Below are 24,544 nucleotides of genomic sequence, written 5' to 3'. Positions count from 1 at the left end.
AGGTGAGGTTTTGAAATTGATGGAGAGTTATATAAAGCCTAGATTACTGTTAGTGTTCTTGTAGTCCAGCTCTAGTTGTAGGGTTGTAATTGTTTCCAGTGAAAAGGTTTGTTTTTAAAACATTTTTAAGGATTTTTAGTAGCCTGGGAGAATAAGAAAGCTGATTTCTCCATGATTTGTAGCAATTTTAAGCATGAAGGTAGAAACCAATTTCATTGACAAAATACAGAAATTAATTAGGCATCGTCGGCATCTTTGTTCTGCAAGTGATTCCAACGTGAAAATAACTTGGGAGCTGCTTCCTCTTGCCTCCAGTGTCACTGGATTCCATTTCAGATGCAGCCTCTGTGATTGAAAGAGGATTAAGTGGCATTTCTGTCAAGCTTTGTCATGCTCCTTTTTGCTCATGGATGCTTTAATGTCCAAGGGGCATTTTGTGCCTACTGGAGTGTTCTCCTTATCCTTTGTTTACTGTCCAATTTATTATGAATTTATCAAGCACTTTTATTTAGCATTTTTTAAACATAAAATAGCAAGCATTTCTCTAAGTCACTGATTCTGAAAGTGTGGTCACCAAACCAGCAGCATAAGGAGCCTTTGGGAGCTTATTGGAAATGCAAATTCTCAGCCCTCAACCCAGACCTACTGAATCAGAAACACAGTCATCTGCATTTTAGGAAGCCCTCCTGGTGATTCTGATGCATGTTCAAGTTTTCGTTGCTTTAAATATTCACATATTACTTATACAACCAATAAATCAAATGCATATTAATAAACAAATCTTCTCAACCATTTAAACATTGATTACAAACTTAATCAAACGCTCTTGAGCAGTTAACTTAATCATAAGCCTAGCATTTCTGATTTCCTCCAATGCTATAAACATTTCACAATGAAAAAAAATGCACACAAAATACCATATTGATTACAGAGATGATTAATATTTTGACAATAAAACTAAGCACAAGGCTGTTACTATCATAGATTTAATTTGTTTTTTATTCTTAAATCTGCTATTCTTACTCTTATATGGTCCTAGAATTTAAAATTCTATAGATTGCCTGGTTGTCAGGATTTCTAGAAGAGGTTAATTTTAAATTTATTTATTTATTCATTTATTCACTTTATTTGAAAAACAGAGAAACAAAGAGACAGAGATCTTCCATCCACTATTTCACTCCTTGAATGCCTGCAGCAGCAAGTCCTAGACCAGGCTGAAGCCAGGAGCCTGGAATTCCATCCAATTTTCCCATGTCTGTAACAAGGGCCCAAGTACTTGAGCCATTACCTGCTCGTCCCCAGTGTACACACGAAAAGGATGCTAGATTGTAAGTGAAGGAACCAGGACACTAACAAGACACTCCCATACAGGATGCAGCGTTCTCAAATGACCTCCTAACTGTTGCACCAAATACCTGTCCCAGAAGAAACTATTTTTATAATCTTCTCAAGGTTTATACAATTCTACCACACTGGAAAGGAAAACTAGTCACCTCAAGAAGCTGTATTCTTATAAGTATCATGACCTTTTACAAACACAACTGGTTTCATTGAAGAATTTTTATTAATATAAGTGATTACAACTTTACAAATTGGAGCTCCTTTAAGTTAACTCTTTTTCCTTTTAGCAGTGCCCCTGATGGTTATAAATTCATTCTTGCTTTGTGGCAACAACAGGATGTTGCAGACCTATTCTGATTTTATTCTGCTTAAGGACATGGGATTGACTATCCTCTAATGGCTTCTGGTTCCTTCTTTTGAGTAAAGTAATATTGAAGACCGAAATGGGACACTAGGGATTCCTACAACTGTGGAGGGAGGGAAAGACTTCAGCTACTGCTGTTGCCATGGAACTGCTCTTGGTAATGATTGATTTGAAAGGAAAATACTTCTTCTGTAAGTGTAAACAATCTTATTCTTTCCAGCATAGTAGATCATGTTATCCCTTACATTTCTTATGATGTGGGATTAGAGCAACCACTAAGACTTCCTCCTCTTTATTGATATAGTGTGTCACACAGCAGCAGAATACCCACTAGCCCACTCTCCTCCCACTTTCTCTCTCTCTCTCTCTCTCTTTCTTTTCTAGGACAATGGTGGTTCTATGCATAGTTTTCGTAATAGAATGGTTTAGAGAGCTGTACAAATATTAATGTGGCTACTACAACCATAGCTTCTGGTTTAACCTTCCAAAGGACAGAATGTGGCATCAGGATTTTGTAAAGCTTCATAGGTGATGCTAATGTGCAGAAAACCTCTGTTCTAGAAAGTTTTGGGCAACTTCAATAAAGCCAATCAGGCATTCTCCCATGAAATTCCACCATAGAGCACCCAGGGATATCACCTTGACATTAGAAACAGGACATGCAAATGTATGCTTGCCTTTTGGATGCTTTGCCTTGGAAACTTTAGGGATGGAGACTTGTTCAAGAGAGGGAACCACAACAGCTGCCTTTTGATAGGTCTTCTTGAAATATTTGTGTATAGGGCATTAATGTCTCTAATTGCTCCCCTAGCACTTCACTCTTTCAAGCTTACTCTTCCCTCACTCTAATTTTTTAATGGTTTTGAGTTTTTGAGATGACATATTTACCCTGTCCTAAACTTGCTGTAATTACCACAAGGGTTTCAAAAACCTTGGTTTCTTCACATTTGATATTAAGATGGGGGCTGGCGCCTCGGCGCAGTAGGTTAATCCTCCACCTGTGGTGCTGGCATCCCATGTGGGTGCCGGTTCTAGTCCTGCTTGCTCCCCTTCCAGTCCAGCTCTCTGCTGTGGCCTGGGAAGGCAGTAGAAGATAGCCCAAGTCCATGGGCCCCTGCACCCACATGAGAGACCAGGAAGAAGCACCTTGCTCCTGGCTTCGGATCAGCGCAGCTCCAGCCGTTGTGGCCATTTGGAGAGTGAACCAACAGATGGAAGACCTTTCTCTCTGTCTCTCCCTCTCACTGTCTGTAACTCTACCTCTCAAATAAATAAATGAAATCTTAAAAAAAGAGATTAAGATAATTTTTATATGTCATACATACTAAATCTGTCAAAACATGACTAAACATTATAAAATTCAATGAAATCCATAGGAAGTTGGTAGCCCATGGTCCTAGTTCCCTAAAATGGCTTCAGAGACTACAGTAGAAGTCAAATCTGCTTATCTAATGATGAGAGTCCACAAGATCGACTGCAGTGTGAATCCAGATATGTGATTCTATCTGTACACGCTTTAGAAAATCATGCATATTTAGGCCAGCTCCGCAGCTTACTTGACTAATCCTTCGCCTGTGGGGCCGGCACCCCGGGTTCTAGTCCCTGTTTGGGCACCGGTTCTGTCCCAGTTGCTCCTCTTCCAGTCCAGCTCTCTGCTGTGGCCCAGGAAGGGAGTGGAGGATGGCTCAAGTGCTTGGGCCCTGCACCTGCATGAGAGACCAGGAGGAAGCACCTGGCTCCTGGCTTTGGATCGGCGCAGCATGCTGGCCGTAGTGGCCATTTGGGGGGTGAACCAATGGAAGGAAGGCCTTTCTCTGTTTCTCTCTCACTGTCTAACTCTGCCTGTCAAAAAAAAAAAAAAAGAAAAGAAAAGAAAAGAAAAGAAAGAAAATGATGCATATTTAAAGAAATTTGTAGTATAACCTCTAAAATCAAACATACTCTTGCTTCTCTCCCTCCCTGTCTCTCTCTTTCTCTCCCTCAAATAAATGAATAAATTAGTAAATATTCTTTAAAGTTCAAAAGTCTAGGAAACAGTATTATAAGAATATGGTTTGCCATCTTTTGTTCCTCTAACTTCTAGGGGCAAGGAATTTTTTTAAAAAAAAATTTATTTTATTTATTTGAAAGGCAGAGTTACAGAGAGAGAGGATAAGCAGAGAGAAAAAAAGAGAGGTCTTCCATCTGATGGTTCACTCCCCAATTGGCTGCAATGGCTGAGCTGTGCCCCGAAGCCAGGAGCCAGGAGCTTCTTCTGGGTCTCCCACATGGGTGCAGGGTCCCAAGGACTTAGACCATCTTCTACTGCTATCTCAGGCCATAGCAGAGAGCTGGATGGGAAGTGGAGCAGCCAGGACTCAAACCCATGCCCATATGGGATGCCGGTGCTTCAGGCCAGGACGTTAACCCGCTGCACAAAAGCAACAGTCCCTGCAAGGAGTTTTTGAATGTTTACTTTTATAAGAATCAGAGTGAGAAGCTGGCATTGTGGCGTAGCAGTTTAAACTGCCATCTGCAGTGCCAGCATCCTATACGGGTGCTGGTTTGAGAGCCGGCTGCTCTTCTTCTGATCCAGCTCTCTGCAATGGCCTAGGAAAGCAGTAGAAAATGGCCCAAGTCCTTGGGCCCTGCACCCTCATGGGAGACCTGGAAGAAGCTCCTGGCTCCTGGCTTCGGATCTGCTCAGCTCAGGCCATTGCAGCCACTTAGGGAGTGAACCAACAGATGGAAGACCTCTCTCTTTCTATCTCTACCTCTCTCTGTAACTCTGCCTTTCAAATAAATAAAATAAATCTTTAAAAATAAAAAATGTGTGAAGGAGAAAACCTGTGAAGGATTAAGGAGAGAGAAAGTCGGAGCAGGCAGGGAGACCCTTCAGAGCAGGATACAGGTCTGAGTGAAAGAAGGGAAAAGAAGACAGAATGGGTAGCAAGAGCCTCCCTCGGATGGCAGCACAACTGAGGCAGTCTTGGGCTTGTCAGTTGGGCAGCCCTAGAGTAAAGACTGCCCATCAGAGAGGACTCATAGCCAGCAAGAATGACCCAGCTGAGCCCCGCCCCCTAACGCTCCATGCTCAGTCATACAGTGGGAAAGAATGTGATCTCAGCAAGAATGTTCCAGCAGATCCCATAGGTGTGGCAGCCTGAGGCTATCAGCCAATAAAACTCCTTGCAACAGGTTCTCTCTTGCAGGGCAATTTGTGTGTACACTTCTATGGCTTCCATGCTGCACAGTCATCCCTTGGGATTCGGCGGCGGCAGGTGGGGGGGTGTTTCCAGTACTTTTCTATTGATATAATTCATGGACATGGACACTCAAGTTCCTTACACAAAATGATATAGTATTATCATATAACATATAACATAAACATCCTGTCTTTTCCTTTTAAATTATCTCTAGGTTAGTGATAATAGCTAATACAATGTAAATGCTATGTAAATAGTTGTTATCCTGCATTGTTCAGAGAATAATGACAAGAGGAAAAGAAAAAAACCTCTGCATGTTCAGTACAGATTCAATTTTTTTCCCAAATATTTTCTATCTGCAGTTGGTTGAATCCATGGATACAGAATCTGTGGATACCAATTGCATGATGAAAGTGCATATTTTTATCTGGGATGATGTGAAACAAAATCACATCACAGATCATTAATAACTGTATACTTTGTATTTTGGTCTTGCCCCTTTTGATTTAAGCAGCTGCAATTTATCAGTTATAATTCATTATCACATGCTCTGGGTCCACAATTGATTTATTCTCTCTGTAAAGGATTTTAAATCTCTGGTCACTGGATAATACGTGGACAGAACAACATTTAGCACCTGTAATGACTACATATTTAATATTAGATTTTAGATCTATCATGTTGACAGACTTTAATTTAGTAAAAATTCTAATTTATTAGCATTTCTTATTGTTGTTTAAGATTTTGTATTAAAGAAGGAATTGTTGCACATAATTAACTCAGATTATCTTTCCTTGGTTTGCCACAGAGTGTTGTCTAGCATGACAGATGCAGTGTTGGCTCGAGTGTATAAACAATCAGATCTGGACATCTTGGCTAAAGAAGCATCCATTCCTATCATCAATGGGCTATCAGATTTGTACCATCCTATCCAGATCCTGGCTGATTACCTTACACTCCAGGTTGGTTTATTATTTTGCCTTACAAAAGAGCAAAATCAACAAATAATTACTGCATAGCCTTAAGTGCAGCCATTTACTTGAATGATAGCACTGACATTTTATTTTCAAATATTATCTTGACAATGAATTATTGCATATGCGTGCATACTATATATCTGGAGGAAACAGGGCACTGTTGAAAGACAGTAAGATCCTTCTGTTGTCAACTGTGTTTAACCCCTGTTAGCTCCTCTCTCACTCCTTGGCCTCTCAACCAATTTGTTTTTGGCACCATATCTAACACAATGGATGACAGAGAATGCTGATGGACAAGCCTTATGTGATCTTACATACATTTGATTCTGTGACTTGGGAATAAAGACTAATGGAATGTGTTTTCAGTATTCAAAATGAGTCAATCACTAGACCCCTTCGAAGGAGGGAGGCATTTTCTGTTATTTTAATAAATTTAAGAGGATGCCTAATTGATAGAGTTGAAGCTCAAATTTAGCTGTGTTCTTCCAAATCAGGATTTTATTTGCCACAGCTTACCTATGTCGTATTGCCACTTGAATTCTACCATCATTTCTGTGTCTACAGAAGATTCTTAGAATACAGAGCAAAGTGGATAAGCTTATCTTCCTCCACATTTAAATAAGTACATACTCAAAATGAGGATAACATCCCTGCAGAAGTGATTCGATGATGTCAGATACCAAGTGGCTATCTGTGAGTGTGGCTTCACATGCAGATAATTTAATGCTTTACTTCAGGCTTTATCATTACTAGGTTATAAATTAATTGAGGGGCAATGAGCTTGCCTATTCCTCATACTGTCCTCTTCCAGACCTAGTACAACACCTTTATATGGGTGATACTCAAAGTAGGACTTCCAGGAATAAATAGCAGCTTAGTAGGACCATGAGATCCAAATCAGATGGACATGGATTTATATTCTAATTTAGCTATGTAGTAGTTCTGTGATGTCCAACTTTCTTAGCCTTCCTCCTTTTCATTTTATCTTTATAAATATATAAACATATTAAACCTACACATACTTTAGGGAAAAAGAAAACAAATGCTAAGGAAAATAAAACAAATGCCCATGTACTCATTACCCAGTTTTGTCAAATATTAATGTGATGGAGTAATTACTCTAGAATTATTTGTTGTTTGTAAGTAAAACATTATAGACAGAGCTGAAGCTCATTATATAACTCTGCCTGATCTGATTTCCTCCCACTCCACAAAGAAATTATTATCCTAATGTTTGTATTTACAATTCGTTGGCACATGTTTACAATTTATTTACACATATGTATATCCATAAATATTACTTTCATTACATTACTTGTAATACACTATTTGGTATGTATTTCATCTTTATATAAATGGAAACAGCTCTGAGCTGCCATGTTACACAGTTCCAGGTACATTGCATTTCCTCTTCCTTATACCAAAGAATGTAAACAACATAAAAACAATGATGTTTGACTCCTTTGTCTGGGCATTGGTAGTGATCAATTTGTTGAATGAATGAATACAACTAAGGTTAAGATTTGAAATGCATGAAAATCTGAGTGTCTGTGAAGTTCATATGATGGTTGAAGCAATTAGGACTGTGCTATTATTTTGAGATTGTACATTTATGTCATTCAATTGCCCTGTACAATGCAAAAATAGTAATGTATTCATTACAGCAAGGTATTAAACATTTAAAGTGAAGATTGTTTCCTTTATTTAACCCCCCAGCAACTGTTGCATACAAGTGGAATTTCTTCAGATTTAATCTCCTTCATTCTTTACCTTTTAGGAACACTATGGCTCTCTGAAAGGTCTTACTCTCAGCTGGATCGGGGATGGGAACAACATCCTGCACTCCATCATGATGAGTGCAGCGAAATTCGGAATGCACCTTCAGGCAGCTACTCCAAAGGTAGGAAAGCGTCCTGCCTCGAAACGCAACTCCTCTTAAATCATACCCAAATGCAATTACCCAGTGAAAACAGGGTTCTCGTCCATTCAAGGAGAGCACAGGTGAGACTGCAAAATTTATGTTCTGTTATCCGCTCTACTATTAAATAGCTGTCTGGCCCCTTGAGAGCCCAATTTCCCATCTCCACAGTAGTAGGTAATCTTGGCCGATGCCTTCTATTGTGTGAGTCTGTGCTAAAAGCGTGTCTGAATCATGCCTTTGAATGTCCTGATACCAGCCATTGTGATGACTGGCATCCTTGTGCAGAATCGCCACAAAGGCTAAAGAAAGCAATGAATCCAGGCAGCAGAGAATTCCCATTGCATGGGAACATTTCTGTTGGGTTTTTAATACTGGAATTCGATAGAAAAAACGCCAATCCAATGTAAAGGTCTCGGGGATGGTATCTACACTAGCTTACTGTTTCAAAAATCAACTCCAGGGATATTTTGGTTTTTAAAATCTGAGTCCCACATGGCTATGAAGATAACTCCTGCATACTTCCTTGCTGCTAGATCTCTCATGGAATGTATGAGGCCATGACCTTCCTCCATAAGCCCCACGTAACCCTTTTGATACACAAGAAGCTGGTAATAGTTTTTGCCCCTGAAGAGGGGAACTGGAACAGAGGTAGGAGGGAGACTTTATTGTCACTATCATATATTTTTTTACAGGGTTTGAATTTCCGTCTTTTTTTTTTATTTGACAGATAGAATTAGACAGTGAGAGAGAGAGAGATAGAGAGAAAGGTCTTCCTTCCGTTGGTTCACTCCCCAAATGGCCGTTAAGGCCGGAGCTACGCTGATCCAAAGCCAGGAGCCAGGTGCTTCTCCTGGTCTCCCATGCGGGTGCAGGGGCCTAAGCACTTGGGCCATCCTCCACTGCCCTCCCGGGCCACAGCAGAGAGCTGTCCTGGAAGAGGAGCAACCGGGACTAGAACCCGGTGCCCATATGGGATGCTGGCGCCGCAGGCGGAGGATTAACCAAGTGAGCCACGGTGCCGGCAAGGGTTTGAATTTCTTAACATGTAGATGTTTTACTTACATAATAATATAAGTAGGTAAATAAGTACACTAATATAAAATGTTCAAATCCCCCTAAGAAAAGTGCTATGTTAAGCAACTCCAACTCCCATACATTTTTACCTCTAAAGGATAAAAATTCACCCTACAAGAGACTCAAACCAGTCCCAAAGGATACCCCCAGAAACTTTTAAATATCTACTTTATACTGGATTATTTTCTCCATTATGTTTTTCATTGCTTACTAACATCCTCTCAAGAGCCTTTTGAAGGGAAAATTCTCCCTAAATATAAAATGTTTTGGAATGAAATCTTGATTTGTGGTAGAAGATAGAACTGGCCCTCTTATTAAGAACAGTTCACCACAGGTGAACATATGAGTCTTCAAAATCCCTCCCTGCTTCTGCTTCTCAAGTGTGAGAAGGTTATTTGCCAACCACTGGGGACATGAATTACATCCTGTTGGTTAATAGCTTAACTTCTCCAAGGGGAAATATCCAAATCTTTGAATTTCTTGTGTGTTTTCTACACCTGCCACCACCACCAGTGTCTTAGGCCAAATGCCTCACAAGCAGAACCCCCAGTGGGTTTGTATGTACTGTGGGGTTTTGTGTGTATGGCTGTTTTATGTAATAAAGGTGATTTAGTAAGGAAATCCTCCCAAGGGAGACCTATAAGAGACTATGGGGAGCAGGACGGAGAAAAGGAAGAATCTGAGCAAGGGGACCATTTATAGTGACCAAACATCCTGGCTTGCCCAGCACGGAGAGGTTCTAAAATTGGAAGAATCTTGGGCATAGCTGGGTGATTTGATCACCCTAGTACCATACCAGGCACAATTCCACAGAAAGTAGCTTCAGCCTGATCCTACAGGTGAGCTCTGGAGTATTGTCCAGAATTGTCCCAATTAGTGTGAGGAAAATGGGCATTTGTCCTTTTGAACCGGTCTTTGGTCAAGGGCAGCGGAGGTAGAGTGGTAAATATCCTGGAACTTTTGGCAGGAAAAGCAGTGTGGTAACCAGAAGTTACAGGAGAAGAACTGCAAGTGCTAAAGGTTAAAAACACATTGAAACAGGAGATGGAGCCAGACAATAAAAGGGCATCTTCAAAGGGCATCTGGCTAGAGCACCAGTACCAGTCTTGTCTCCTGCCAAAACAAAATAAAATACCATAAAATGCTCATCTCTGGTGTTCTGGCTGAACCAATTTGGAACAACTCATCCTGCCATCTTAGTTTCTAGGGCTGTGTTTTAATCAGCTTTTCACTACTGTGATGAAGTATATAGGACAAGCTACTTAGGCGAGAAAGAGATTTATTTTGGCTCACAGTGTTGGAGGTTCATAATTCCAGATCGGATCAGACATTAGTTCAGCTGTCTGATGGCCATGGCCAAGCGTGTGCACAGAAGGATCACATGGCAAGCTAGGAAGCAGAGACACTGACTGAGCCCAACTCAGTCTTTCTAACCCACCCTCTGGTGAGAACTACTTCAGAAGACATGTCCCCAGTGACCTAACAACCTCCTGCTAGGCCCTAAAAACTATAATTGAATTAAGTTTCCACCCTCTTAGTACTATAAATTTATGACTTTGGGATTTAACCATCTGCATGAGTTCAGGAGCCATACCTTATTTATTTATTTATTTTAAAGATTTATTTATCTTTTTATTTGAAAGAGTTACACAGAGAGAGGAGAGGCAAAGAGAGAGAGAGAGAGAGGTCTTCCATCTGCTGGTTCACTACCCAATTGACTGAAATGGCCAGAGCTGCGCTGATCCAAAGCCAGGAGCCAGGAGCTTCTTCTGGATCTCCCATACAGGTGCAAGGGCCCAAAGACTTGGGCCATCTTCTACTGATTTCCCAGGCCATAGGAGAGAGCTGGATTGGAAGTGGAGCAGCCGGGACTCGAAGCGGCGCCCATATGGGATGCCGGTGCTTCAGGCCAGGGCATTAACCCACTGCGCCACAGCACCAGCCCCCATACCTTATTTAAACCACAGCCAGCCACCGTAACAAATTACCGGAAACTGGGTTGCTTTAAACCACAGAAATGTATTATTCTCTCACAGTTCTAGAGACTAGAAGTCTGAAAACAGGATGCATTCATGGCTATGCTCCATCTGAAGACTCTAGGGGAGAATCCTGACTTTCTCTTCCCACTTCTGGTAGTACCAGGCATTCCTTGGCTTGTGGCTGCATCAATTCAATCTCTACCTTCATCATACTCCTTCGATGACAACACATCTCTGTACCAATGTCCCTCTTCTTATAAAAACATGAGTCACATTAAATTAAGGACCACCCTAAACCTGTATGAATCCCTTTTAACAAAATGCATCTGCAAAGACTCTATATCCAAAGGTCATATTATGAGATTCTGGGTGGGTGTGAATTTTTGAGGGACATTGTTCTACTAAGTGCACTTGCGTTAGAAGAAATAGCAAGTATATGCAACAGGATATCCTGGAAGCCATCCTATTATAATAAACTTGAAGAATTCAGAGAGATGACCCTTTCAGCAGATAATCCTCTTGTATTCAACATGAACTGAATAAAGGGGTCAGACAGGATTTGTACTTACGGTGGCTCTTCTTCAATTATGGAAAGGGTGATCATACTCTTGCCACAAATCTAGTTTTAAGAAAGGCTCTGTATTAATGCAAACTATTATTGCATTTGGTTTTCACAGGTACATACATTAAGAATGACTTTCCTTGGTATGAGGTGCTATTGGAAAGCCTTTATTCTGCTGAAGAAATGTATGGCTTGAACATTTTATTGTATGTCAAAGATGTTTTATTAACGTCAAAGGAAAAAAGTCCAATATTACAGAGTAATTTTAGTATTGTTCTTATGCAGAAACTCATTTAAACAATAAAGGATACTAACGACCAGTTAAATCTTGGTGGGAATAAGAGTTTTAGAAAATTTTCTGGCAAGTCTTGATAGTACAAAAATCCTTCTAGCAATCTGTAAGTCTTCAGTTGTTAGTAGACCTTTAAAGAGGAAGCTAGGAGATATAGTAAAGTTAAGAAATACTGAAAAGTCTCCAGGGCCATAATTAATCTATTTTCCCATTCTTCAACCAAGAATAACTTACACATTCAAAAAAAAATAAATTTGTCCATGATTGTAAAATTGTTCCATAAACTATCAATGGTAATGATTTTAACATTGTTATAAGTGAATATTTAGACTGCAGCAGGTTTGTTAATCATCTCTTCATCTGGTTTGAAGATTTATGGAAAGCCCAATGAGTGATTTAGTGTTGAAAGCTGAGATGTGAGTAAAGAATTCCTCTCTGTATCCTAAGTCATGGCTCAGTGCATGCAAGGTTGGGTGATTTTCTAATTTCCAAGCCTCTCTGTTGGTTCTCTAAGTACTTATTGATTCCTTCTCTGGGAATCATTATACTTAGGGAGTAAAACCTGCTCTCCAAAGAGACAGCTAAATTTTCAGGGCAGGAGGCACCTGGGGTAATAGCCAAGCCTCTTCAGTTGTGCTTACCAGTATAACTATTCACAACATTAGTTACTAAATTAGCAAGCCTTTGTTAATTACTTTCTCCAAACCCCTAAAATCAAGACTCCAGAATTCACAGCAATTTGAGAGTAACTTAGCTTCTAAAATGTCTGCAGCTATCACCATCAACATCTGAGTAGTTTGTTTTCTCAAGAATTTTGTAATGAGAGAAAAAACTGTAATAGACAATCACGTGTAAATAAACACAACTTCAAATGGAAAAACCTGGACATGCTTGTCACAGGTTGGGCTTCCCAGAAAACAGATTCAGAGTTTAGCACGCAAGATGTGCACATGACCTTGAAATCAACAAGTATGGAGAGGAGGAAGCAGGAATAGACAGAGAGAAAAGCACAGCTGTGGTGCAGGCCCTACAACAGTCTTGGCCAACCTTATGGAGAGATGGCCATTCAGAGCTGTCCAGAGTTGGGCAGAGGGCGTCAGGTTTTCATAACCTCCCGTCAATCACTGATTAAATGTGGGTCACCCTGGAAGGGTGTGTGACCTTGACTGAGGTGACTGCAGCTGAGGCCATCTTCTGGCATCTCCCAGCAGCTGGAGGAATTGACCTTTCTTATGGTTATTCATGACGGGGAATCTGGGGGGTGGGGGGTGGGCATATCACCACAGTGCCCCACGGAAAATTGGTAAAAACCAATATCCTAAATGCTAAGCATTCAGGAAAATGAGAAGGCTGGAGAAAGTTGAGGATAATGATGGTGTTGGAACTGAGAAGACTTCCACATGGAGGGCCTGAAGGTGAGTCTGGGTTACAGTTTTGAGGCGTGGTCGTGTTCTGATGAAGACGCCCAGGAGGGGAGAAGGAGGGATGTGTTCAAGGGTGAAAGGCTGTGGCAGCAGGAAAGGGCACAATGTGTACAGGGACTGGCTTTCCTGCAGCAGGATGTTGAGAAGAATTAAAAGGGACAGGAGCAGGGGATGTGGGCGGGGAGACTTGATGCTCCTAATCAGCTTTGACGTAAGAAACAAGGAGTAAACATGGAAAGCTTCAGCGAAAACAATTTTCACTGCTGTGCACAGAACAGGTTGAAGGGTGAGGAGAGGCATGCAGGCTCCCCCAGGGAGGCCTGGAGTAACCTGGGGGCTTTAGTAGCCCTCAGAATATTCCCTTATCCAGAGTTGGAAATAGGGTGAGCAAGCCAGGCACCTAGGGCACAAAACTGATGCTTGCACAGCCCTAAGAATGGGTTGCTTTTTAAAAATTTGTAACGTCTCCTTAAGTTTTGTGCCCCCAATACCTTACTCAGCTCACTGGAGTCTGACCCTACCCTCACCAAACCGTCCCGAACAAATCCATCAAATTAGCAAAAACAATATACTTGGGTAAATGTCATTCCAAAGCAAATGCCCTGCACTCAGGACATTTGCTGGGAAATGCAGATAAGATGTGTGTTGGGGAGACTTGGAAGTATTTAACTGGGGTGACTAGGGAAGGCTCTTCTGAGGAGGGGCCATTTGAACTGACACCTGAAAAGGTTATTTGCATGGAATGGGTGGGCAAGACTCAGACAAAAATGCTTTAGGCTGTACAGTTATAAATATAATCCCCTTAAGCTATTAGGGAAACGAGACGAGGTGCTGCCAAAAGCTTAGAAAGCACTATACTCCATATTTGTCTTTATAATTAAAGAAGCGAAAGACAATAAAAGAAAGATGGGGAAATGGGTTGCCCTTTAAATTCAAAAAGGCACCTCAGAATTGAAATTCTAGATGTAAAAATCGCATAATAATGAATATGGTTGGGCTACATCTTTAAAAAGGGAATGGGAGGGGCCAGCATTGCAGCATAGTAGGTAAAGCCACCCCCTGCGACACCAGTATCCCCCACGGCCACCAGTTCAAGTCCAGCTCCCTACTAATGGCCCGGGAAAAGCAGCAGAGGATTGCCCAAGTGTTTTTGGGGCCCTGCCGCCCATGTGGGAGAACCGGATGAAGCTCATGGCTCCTAGTTTCCACCTGACTCAGCTCTGGCCATTGTGGCCACCTCGGGAGTGAACCAGCAGATGGAAGATCTCCCTCTGTCTCTCCCTCTCTCTGTGTAACTCTTTTAAATAAATAAATAAATCTTTTTTTAAAGGGAGAGTGGGGATATTTTTGAAAAGAAAATAGTGCATGTATAAGCAAACATATGTAATGAAATTACCTAAATAACAGTTAAATTCTTACTCCTGCAGGGTTATGAGCCGGATCCTAGTGTAACCAAATTGGCAGAGCAATATGCCAAGGAGGTATGTTCCTTATTTGTGAAGCTATAATTGACTTTCTCTGTCCCCTGAAATTGTTTAACCGGCATGCTTATGTATGCTAGAATGGTACCAAGCTGTCGCTGACGAATGAACCATTGGAAGCAGCGCGTGGAGGCAATGTATTAATTACAGACACTTGGATAAGCATGGGACAAGAAGAAGAGAAAAAAAAGCGACTCCAGGCTTTCCAAGGTTACCAGGTTACAATGAAGGTACAAATTGATGCCTCTCTGAAGGTTCATTAATTCCATTCATAAAGGCCAGAACCATCTCATCACCTCCTCACTCTGGAGAGAGACTGTCCTTGCATATCCTATAAAGGACTCGCTAACTGTATTCCCCAGGGATTTCTCTTTGGAAAGACACTTTTGTGCTGGATGAAGCAATTTGAAACCCAGGCAGACGAGAGAAGCAGGCTTTCCTCCCAGAGCAATACAGGCATTGGAATGCTTTGCTCTTTACGGGTTTAGAGACTTGAAATTGTTTCTGCTACATGCAACTTCTTGTGATTTCTCCCCTAAGCAAAGCCCCATAACTATGCTTCTTTGACTACTCCTCTCTTCTATCTTCTAAGGCCCGCTAAATCCAGTTGAGTTTTTGTTAACTCCCTCTGGGGCATTCCCAGGGGACTCTCACTTAATCTGATGCTTTCCAGTAAAATCAGGAGCAGTGCTTCCCAGTCTTGAAGACAGATTAACATCACTGAGAGGAGTTGTTAATATACAGTTGTCGTATATTAACTTCCCTAGGTTTCTGATTTTGTAAGTCACGGGTGAGACTCGGGAATGTGCATTTCTTCCAAGTTCCCAGATGGTGTGATGCTGCTGCTCCAGGATCACATTTTGAGAACCCCTGTTCTGGGGGACTACCCTATAATGACAAGTGCACACTGGGGTTTTGTCAACAGAGCAACTAATATTGTTTGATAAAGAAATGGAATAAGCAAGTGCAATAAACATTTTATCAATAAACTAATACATAAGTACGAGTCCTTCATTATCACATGTCAAATAAAATGAAAGTGTTCAAAATACAAAGTGAAAAATCCGTTGTCCCATCCACTTAACATTGACTATTTGTAGAGATAGCCATTGCTTAACAATTTGATATGTCCCTTTGCAGACCTTTCTTGTGCATTTACATATATAAGGATACTTTTAAAACCTTCACGGAAAATGAATTGAAAGTTCAATTTATTTTGATGCAAAAATTTTTTGATTCATGCATAGGGCCTGGCATTTGGTATAACAGTTAAGATGCCACTTGGGATGCCTACATCCCATATCAGAGTGCCTGTGTTGGGTTTCCAGCCCTGCTCCTGATTCCAGCTTCCTGTTAACGCACATACTGGGAGGCACCAAGTGACAGATCAAGTACTTTGGCCTCTGTTACCCAAGTGGGAGATCTGGATTGAGTCCCTGGCTTTGGCTTGGCACAGCCCCAGCTGTGGGGGGCATTTAGGGAGTGAAGCAGCAGATGAGAGATCAATCTCTGTGTATCTGTTTCTCTCTCTCCCTCTCTCTCTCTCTGCCTTTCAAATAAAAATAAACAAAGAAACCCATGCATAATTTTTATCATATGCATATCCCATGAGCTTTTTAAAGACCACTAACAGGCATTAAGAAGGAAGTATCTAGTGCATAGTGCCCGCACTCTTAATTAATGCATTCATACCTCAATGCTTTTTTCAAAGTTGTTTTAATTAGTGACAAAATATGCTTCAAATGCTAAAAATTATAGTTTGGAGATAAGCTAATATATAATACTGCCACAGCAAAGCAACTTTTCTCATATTTTGGAGAGTAATTGGTGATTCTGTTATCAGCCATGTATTATACTCACAGAGTTCTTTGCTGAAATGTCCACTATCCAATTAGACAAAATATTGAAAAACTGAGTGAGTGATTTGACTTGAAGTGATATTCTCCCAAATAAAAAAAAAGAATATAAAATTGCATAAGTTGAAAGCACCTTATGCATTTCCCCCTTTGCATTGCTCTCTGCTCCCTGAACATAAGTGTTTTTAAATACCGAAGCAGACAAATGTGACTGCTACATATAATGATCTTATCACCATCTCTTTAGACTGCTGAAGTTGCTGCCTCTGACTGGACATTTCTACACTGCTTGCCCAGAAAGCCAGAAGAAGTGGACGATGAAGTGTTTTATTCTCCACGATCACTAGTATTCCCAGAGGCAGAAAACAGAAAGTGGACAATCATGGTAAGCAAGAAACAAGGCATGGAGGATAAAAGGGAGTTCTCTGTGTAGTCCAGCTTGGTTGTTCCTGCCTTTTAGTAAATCCTAAGCAGCTGAGATTAGCCAATGACATTACTGGCTCATATGGTATGTATTTTATCCTGAAACTTACTAATAGATCATTATCACTGGTTAGAATTTATAATATTTTTTCATGTAGTAAAACTGATTCCTTTCCCAATAAACTTATTTTAATCAAAATTCTTACTGCCCTCCTTCAACCTGAGCACCAACTACCATTGTCTACCAACCATTATAAGCTATGTAATTCTTATTTTAGAATCCCCTTGTTCATGTCTATACAAGCCCCTAATTCAGTGCCTCATACAAAACAAGCACTCAAAAAAATCTCATAACCTTCCTCCCCATTTTCTTCCTTCCAGTCTTTTCTTCATGAGTTGAACAGATACAGATGGTCCTCAACTTGCGGTGGATAGTCTGACTTACAATTTTTCAACTTTATGATGCCTTGAAAGTGATGTGCATTCCGTACAAACCATACTTTGAATGCTTAATTCGAATCTTTCCTAGGCCAGCACTATGCAGTGCTAGGCAGTGGCAATGAATGCAGCTCACTGCCAGCCCAGTGGTTACAATGGGAAACCACTGAGACTCTACTATAATGTACTAAGGGTCGCTAAGTTAAGATGTGCAGTAGGTAGGTGCATTCAATGCGTTGTTCACTTTCAATATTTTCAACTTATGATTGTTTTACTGAGCTATAACCCCCTCGTAAGTCAAGGAGCATCTAAAATTATTTTAATTCTCTGAATTTGGCCATGGAGACGCGTTTGGTTTTACGCATTGTACATTTCCAAAATTCTGTCAAAACGTATCTCCAACATTATCAGTCACTTTCAGATAAAGTCACTAGTTTCTAAGAAATATTAGCCTTAGTGTCTGCTTTACAACATCCCAAAAGTCACCTTCTTCTCTGGAAAACTGAGTCTTCACATACCATAACTTAGCTTCATAAACCTTCAGCTTTTAGTGATTTAATCGGTGTCAATTGCTCTACCAGTCAGTCTTATTTGCAAACAACAGAATCCACTATGAGCAGATAAACGCAAAGGACTATATTAAAAGACATGAAGCAGCTCCCAGAATCTCTTTGAAAATGGAGTGCAGTAGGCCGGTGCCACGGCTCAGTAGGCTAATCCTCCACCTGCGGCACCAGTGCCCCGGGTTCTAGTCCCGGTCGGGATGCCAGATTCTGTCCCGGTTGCTCTTCTTCCAGTCCAGCTCTCTGCTGTGGCCCGGGAAGGCAGTGGAGGATGGCCCAAATCCTCGGGCCCTGCACCTGCATGGGAGACCAGGAGAGGCACCTGGCTCCTGCCTTCGGATCAGCACAGTGCGCTGGCCGCAGCGCACTGGCCACAGCGACCATTGGGGGGTGAACCAACAGAAGAAGAAGACCTTTCTCTCTGTCTCTCTCTCTCTCTCACTGTCCACTCTGCCTGTCAAAAAAAAGAAAGAAAGAAAATGGAGTACAGTAAACATCTCATAGCCAGGGGCAACACAGGCAGGAAAATTGACCAACATGTGGTCCTTTTGTAGGCAGAAAACCATTGACACAGCATGGTACCTAAGACCGTTTAAATTAGAGGCCAGATACTCAATGATAGCCACTGCAGCTCAGATACCTCCAGTTTCATATGGAGCAGAAGATCCAATTTCTCAATGGATAGCTTCCACTGCATGTTATTCAGTTATGCATCCAAGTCTTAAACAGGTGCAGCTCAGTGGCATGCCTACCCCATATCTGCAAGGAGTATGGAAAATGTAGTTTTTAGCTTTTAGCCTCTGGTGCAGAACTGTAAAGAACCATGTGCTGATTATTTATATAATCTATAAATGGGAATAGGATTATTGTAAATATTGAAATAACACGTGTATGTGGTACCTAATATATTGTGCATGTTATTATAATTATCATCATCATCTTCACTGTTCATCTGATACAATGACCAGCAGAGGTTCAGGCTCCACTGTAGCTTCTTGGAAACCAATCATGACCCCTTTTGCAATGGAAGATTGTGTATCCGGCCTGAATTTGTCATATTTAACATCATGAATTTTTTTTTTTTCTGCATCTTTCCATGTTGACACCTCAGGACACTAACTTCAGCCAAAATGACAATGGCCATGTCATTTAGATCAGTGCTCCTGAAGCTTTAATGTACATTTGAATCAGGCAGGGAGAGGTCTTGCTAAGTGCAGGTCTGACATGGAACCCGCAATTCAGCATTTCTAATGAGGACGCAAGTGCTGTTGTCCTGTGAACTATATTTTAAGTAGCAAAAATCTAGATGACCTAAAAAGAAAATGGGAGCTCTCCAACCATATGCCTCAGGAAGAGGTCATAGCAAAGAAAACTTTCATCAGAAGACAACTGAATGAAGTAACAAAAATAAATCAACCAAATCTATGGCTTGTAGAAATTTGGGGGGGGGGGATTTTACAAAGCTTTCTAAAATTTCAATTATGGAGATGCTCTGCACCCCTACATTTTACATTGCATATTAAAGCATATTTCACATGGTTGGAATGCTTATAAGACTATATGAATATATATAGTTATGTCCACTCATTTTCCATCTATCTAGATATTACCACTGTCTCCTTTCCCTGCCCTCCTGAGTTATCCACTTTTATTAGGGGAAAATGTACCACAGAGAAGCCAAGAGGCTGAACCATGTCTAAATGAATGTGGAGAGTCTAAAGTAGAAAGAATGCACAAATGAGAGTGAGGAGACCTGATTTCTATAGCTTCCTTCAAAACTAGCTATCTGTTTCATCTTCATCACCCACAAAACATACCAATTGATCCATAATGCTTCATAGAGATGGCAAATGTTCTGAATCTTATCAATAAGCTACTCGAAGCCCTCTATTGAGAAGGATCCTGAACCTGCCTATGGTAGGGGACAGAAAGAGGGGCCTAACTGATGAATCAGCGTGCCTGGCATGGTACTGGCAGGAGGAGGGTGAGCCACATGCTGCATTCTTTACATCCCTGAGCTAGATGATTTAGAGGCTTCTTTGAGTTCATTTCAGTTCATCTGCTCCATGCCATGTCCTCTGACAGGTACTAGAGATTTAATGTAGAAGAATAATGTTCAGTCCCCATACAACCTGTGAAATTCACAGAAGCATAACATTTCCAAGTAGGATGAGACCTTAGAGATTATGAAGACTAAATTCTTATTTTATTGGCAAGAAAATTATTCTTAGACAGCTTATTTAAAATGGCCTTTTGTCCCAGCACTGCTGCAATGCATTTTTCTAAGATGTACTGAAAAGGCACAATATTTGTTTTCCTCTAGAGTTGCCCTATCCAGTACAGTAGCCACTAGGCATATGTGGCTATTTAAATTTAATCTAATTAAAATTTTTTTAAATACATATTTATTTATTTGAAAGGCAGAGTAACAGAGAGGAGAAAGAGAGAGAGAGAGAGAGAGAGAGAGAGAATCTCCCATCTGCTGGTTCACTCCCTAAGTGGCCACAATGGTCAGAGCTGGGCCTGTCCAAAGTCAGGATCCAGGAGCTTCATCCAGGTCTCCCACTCAGATGTAGGGGTCCAAGAACTTGAGCCATCCTCTGCTGCTTTCCAAGGCACATTAGCTGGGAGCTGGATCAGAAGTGGAGTAGCCAAGACTTGAACCGGTACCCATATGTGATGCCGGCACTGCAGGCGGCGGTTTTACCCACTACGCCACAGCTCTGACCCCAATCTAATTGCAATTTAGTAAGATTGAAGATTCAATTTCTCAGTCATAGTAGCCACATTTTAAGTGCTCAGAAGCCACATGTGGCTTCACTATTTGCGTTGAACAACACAGATGCAGGTTTCCATCATCACAGAAAGTCCCATTGGACAGCACTACACTAGAGAATGATTTACACACACACACACACACACCACTTCATTAAAAATCAGGATGAATGAAGGAAACAAAGATACAATCTGTCTCCTAGTCCTAAGATGCCCATTATAACTGATGTAGGGTATATAACTCAAAGAGGATGAAGAGCTTGTTCTAAAGCATATAACAATTTTAAAGAAAAAAAGAGAGAGAGAGAATGGACACTCAGTAGCTTTTAGGCCCCCCATGGTGATTTCCAACGGTGCAATTCAAAACACTCAAGTAATCACAGCATTCTCTCCACAGTGGGCAGGCCTTTGGATACCTTTGTTTAAAAATAAAAACAAAAACAACTCTTTTTCCCCACAAAGCTTACTTTGTATTTTTCACTGATTAGTAAGACTGTGAAACTCACAAAAGCCAGGTGGGTTTCTTCCTCTGCCCACAGATTGGGCTATGGAGCTAAACTAACCTAGACGTTTCAGAGCACTGCTGTCCACGTGACGCAGACACATAGCCCATAGACGCAATGTACTTCAGGGTATGTGGGTCTTTTACTTCTCCCCAGGTTAGGGTTGCAAAATAAAATGCAGAATACCCAGATAAACAACAATGTTCAGAAAAACAGCAACTATTTTTCAGTACAAATGTGTTCCATGAAATCAATCTTTCGAACATATTTACAGTAAAAAGAAAAAATCTTTTGTTTGTGAAATTCCTACTTAACTGCTCATCTGTATGTCTGTATTTATTTAACTAAATCTGGAAACCCTACTCAAAGTGACTTGACTTTCTAAGTTTCTTGTTTGAAAATAAGCTTAAAATGTCTTAGTTTTTTCATCTTTATGAGTGGTTGACATCTCTTGCCACCTCATATGGTAAGAAAGGATATTACATGGGTGATGCACATAAAGCACTTAGCATAGGACCTGGCACATAGTAACTGTTCAATACAGTCATTGAACACCTCTGAAATTATGTACAGTATGATTGAAGTGTTAGTGCGAGTACCTGAGGGGCAGGCAGTAAAGCTACCTTTTAAGAGTGGAGTCACATGGGGCTGGCACTGCAGCTTAGTAGGTTAAGCCTCCACTCATGGCACCAGCATCCCATATGGGCACCAATTCAAATCCCAGCTGCTCCACTTCCGATCCAGCTCCCTGCTACTGCGCCTGGGAAAGCAGTGGAGGATGGCCCAAGTGCTTGGAACCCTGCACCCACACAGGAGACACATGTTTCAAAGACTGACTTTTCTCATCTATAAATAATGACAGAAGCCACCTTAGATGGTCATTGAATTACATGATGAAATGCATGAACATTACTCTAACTCACCAAAGCACCTGTGACATAGTGACTGGAAAATATTCTTGATTCATTGACACATGATAAGGCACTTAGCAAACTACCTGGTGTCTAGCAAGCATTCAATAAACTTCCACCATTATTGTATCTGATATTATCACTATTGTCTATTGTGGACAGTGGTAAAAGTTAAAATTACCATTTGTGGCTACAGCCCAAGGAAAAGCTATGATCTTGTCTATTAAGTTAATGCCCTTTCAAGAGAACTCAGTCTGGAAACAGACAATATTTATTAACCAGATGATTTTTCTTTTATTATTCATCTGATATGTCCTAAGCTTCTGTAGTTGCAAGTGACCAAAACTTGTATAAACTTGAGGAACTGGGATAGGAGGGATTGCCTTTATCTCCAATAGAAATACCTAAGTTTCACTGACAACTTGACAGTCCAGCCATGGCTACCACCATGGCATTTCATTTCAACTCTCTGACCCATTAGTCTTGGAATGAGACTTAGGTAAGCATGTTGGTTTTGCATATATGAAGGAACTTCAACAAGTTCACGTAAAATGGAATTCACCTCTCTGCTGTGGCCTGGGAAAACAGTAGAGGATGACCCAAGTCCTCGGGCCCCTGCATCTGCTGGGAAACCTGGAAGAAGCTGCAGACTCCTGGCTTCAGATCAGCGCAGCTCTGGCCATTGCAGTCATTTGGGGAGTGAACCAGCGGATGGAAGGCCTTTCTCTCTCTCTCTCTCTCTGCCTCTGCCTCTCTGTAACTCTGCCTTTCAAATAAATAAATAAAACTTTTGAAATAAAAGAAAATGGGATTAAGAGTTTACTATGGTGCAAAACATTTTGAAGTCTATGCACATAGAGGTCGTGCAAAAGTTTGTGGAAATGTGTATTATTTTTTTAAAAATTGCATGAATATCAAATTTTTGCACCAAAATAAGCATATATTTTAACGTCATTTTCCATAAACTCTGTCATGTTTGAGTCAGCATCTTGACCTTTTTGGATCCCCCCAAAACTAAATATTACTTCTAAGTGTTTGCTTATTTCCTTGGGAAAACATTTGAATTCTAGAAGTGTAAAGCTGAAATCTAGTTCCCCTTCTTTAGGACCCAAAGCAGACTGCTACTAATGTTTATCCATTTTTTTTCTTGTGTCTTCCCAGGCTGTCATGGTGTCGCTGCTAACAAATTACTCACCTAAGCTCCAGAAGCCAAAGTTTTGATGCTGTGATGCTTATCAAGAGAAAGACAATGTTCTTCAGTTACGGAATGGACCAGTTTATGGGGAAAGGAGAAAAAAATCTAAGATGTAAACAAATCCCTGACACATGGTGTGGATGAACTGTATGATAGTGCTTTGCCATTGTGAAACATTCCTGGAATTTAAGTGCTGAGGTGCTGTTATACATGACTTGATTTAAACTCTCTAATTTACAATTTCTGAGTTACATTTGGGTATCATATTAATTACCATATACATTTGCCTCAATTAAACATAAAGTACTATGTTCATAATGCATAACATCTAAGCTATTAAATGTAATCTTTGCTTATTACCTTAATAAATGATCACCCATGCTAATTTATAAGTAAACACTTAGCAGGAAGTCAGCTGCTGGTAGATATGTGGGCTGTGTTAAAGTCCCCCAGGACCAAGAAGGAAGCCAAATGATACATCCTGCAGATGTGATACAATTTTCAGACCAATGAATTAGACAGATACTCTCTTGTGAATGCAAATCATGAAATTCTTAGAAAATAGCTATTAGTGTGCCCAAACTCTGGATTCTTTTCCAATCATGTGTGGGAAGGCGGGGCGGGTGGGGGAGTCCTTCAAGTTCATGCACCTCTTCTCTATGATGAATACTTGATGTTGCAAGTCCAAAAGAAGCCTTCGTTACCAAGCAGTGAAACCATGGAGACTCAGCCAGGTATGTAAATCCATGACAGAGCAACATCTTCTTAAGTTCCAATTCTCCAGAAGGAACCATTTATTTTTCTCATATCTGTGCTTACTATGCATCTACTTACACCCCCACACTGGACATTCCCATAAATCTACTTCTTGCCACATTTTAGCCAGTCTTTCCCTCCAATTGTTCTTTGAGATAATCAGAATTTGCATTATGGAATTATCACAATGTATTTAAAATTACATTTCTCTTGTGAGAGAACAAAGCTTGCATTGTTGAATTATTATGATATAGTATGAAAAATTTAGTTAAAATTTTAGATCACCTAACTGAAACTTTTAAAAATTAGCACAATTTATCAATTATTTTTAAAAATGTAGTTTCCTTTATAGTCCACCTCTACTATTAGAAAACTGTTTCCAGGCTGGTTGACTGAGACTCTTCAGTAGATAGCTGTGACCTAAATGAATAAGCAACAGATGAATTACAAATTATATTTGCAACGAAGAGACAATAAAACATTTTGTGGGGGGAAAACACCTCATGATGTTACAGAAAAAAAAA

The 24,544-nt window shown here is 40.6% G+C and overlaps 1 protein-coding gene across 1 annotated transcript in view; it reads left to right on the top strand.

The window, feature by feature from the left end:
- The window catches only part of OTC (ornithine transcarbamylase), a 64,172-nt gene extending 40,494 nt beyond the window's left edge, over positions 1 to 23,678 (top strand). Inside the window, exons 5-10 of the mRNA XM_062184084.1 lie at positions 5,699 to 5,852; positions 7,645 to 7,767; positions 14,547 to 14,600; positions 14,681 to 14,830; positions 16,704 to 16,841; positions 23,231 to 23,678. Of these exons, the coding sequence (XP_062040068.1) occupies positions 5,699 to 5,852; positions 7,645 to 7,767; positions 14,547 to 14,600; positions 14,681 to 14,830; positions 16,704 to 16,841; positions 23,231 to 23,290 (679 nt within the window). The 3' untranslated portion in view covers positions 23,291 to 23,678. The remainder of the gene's footprint in view (positions 1 to 5,698; positions 5,853 to 7,644; positions 7,768 to 14,546; positions 14,601 to 14,680; positions 14,831 to 16,703; positions 16,842 to 23,230) is intronic.
- The last annotated feature ends 866 nt before the right edge of the window (positions 23,679 to 24,544 follow it).

Source organism: Lepus europaeus, chromosome X, assembly GCF_033115175.1.
Source record: "Lepus europaeus isolate LE1 chromosome X, mLepTim1.pri, whole genome shotgun sequence".
NCBI lineage: Eukaryota > Metazoa > Chordata > Mammalia > Lagomorpha > Leporidae > Lepus > Lepus europaeus.
The sequence above is the reverse complement of the archived record's forward strand: the minus strand, read 5'-3'. Positions and strand labels throughout refer to the sequence as shown.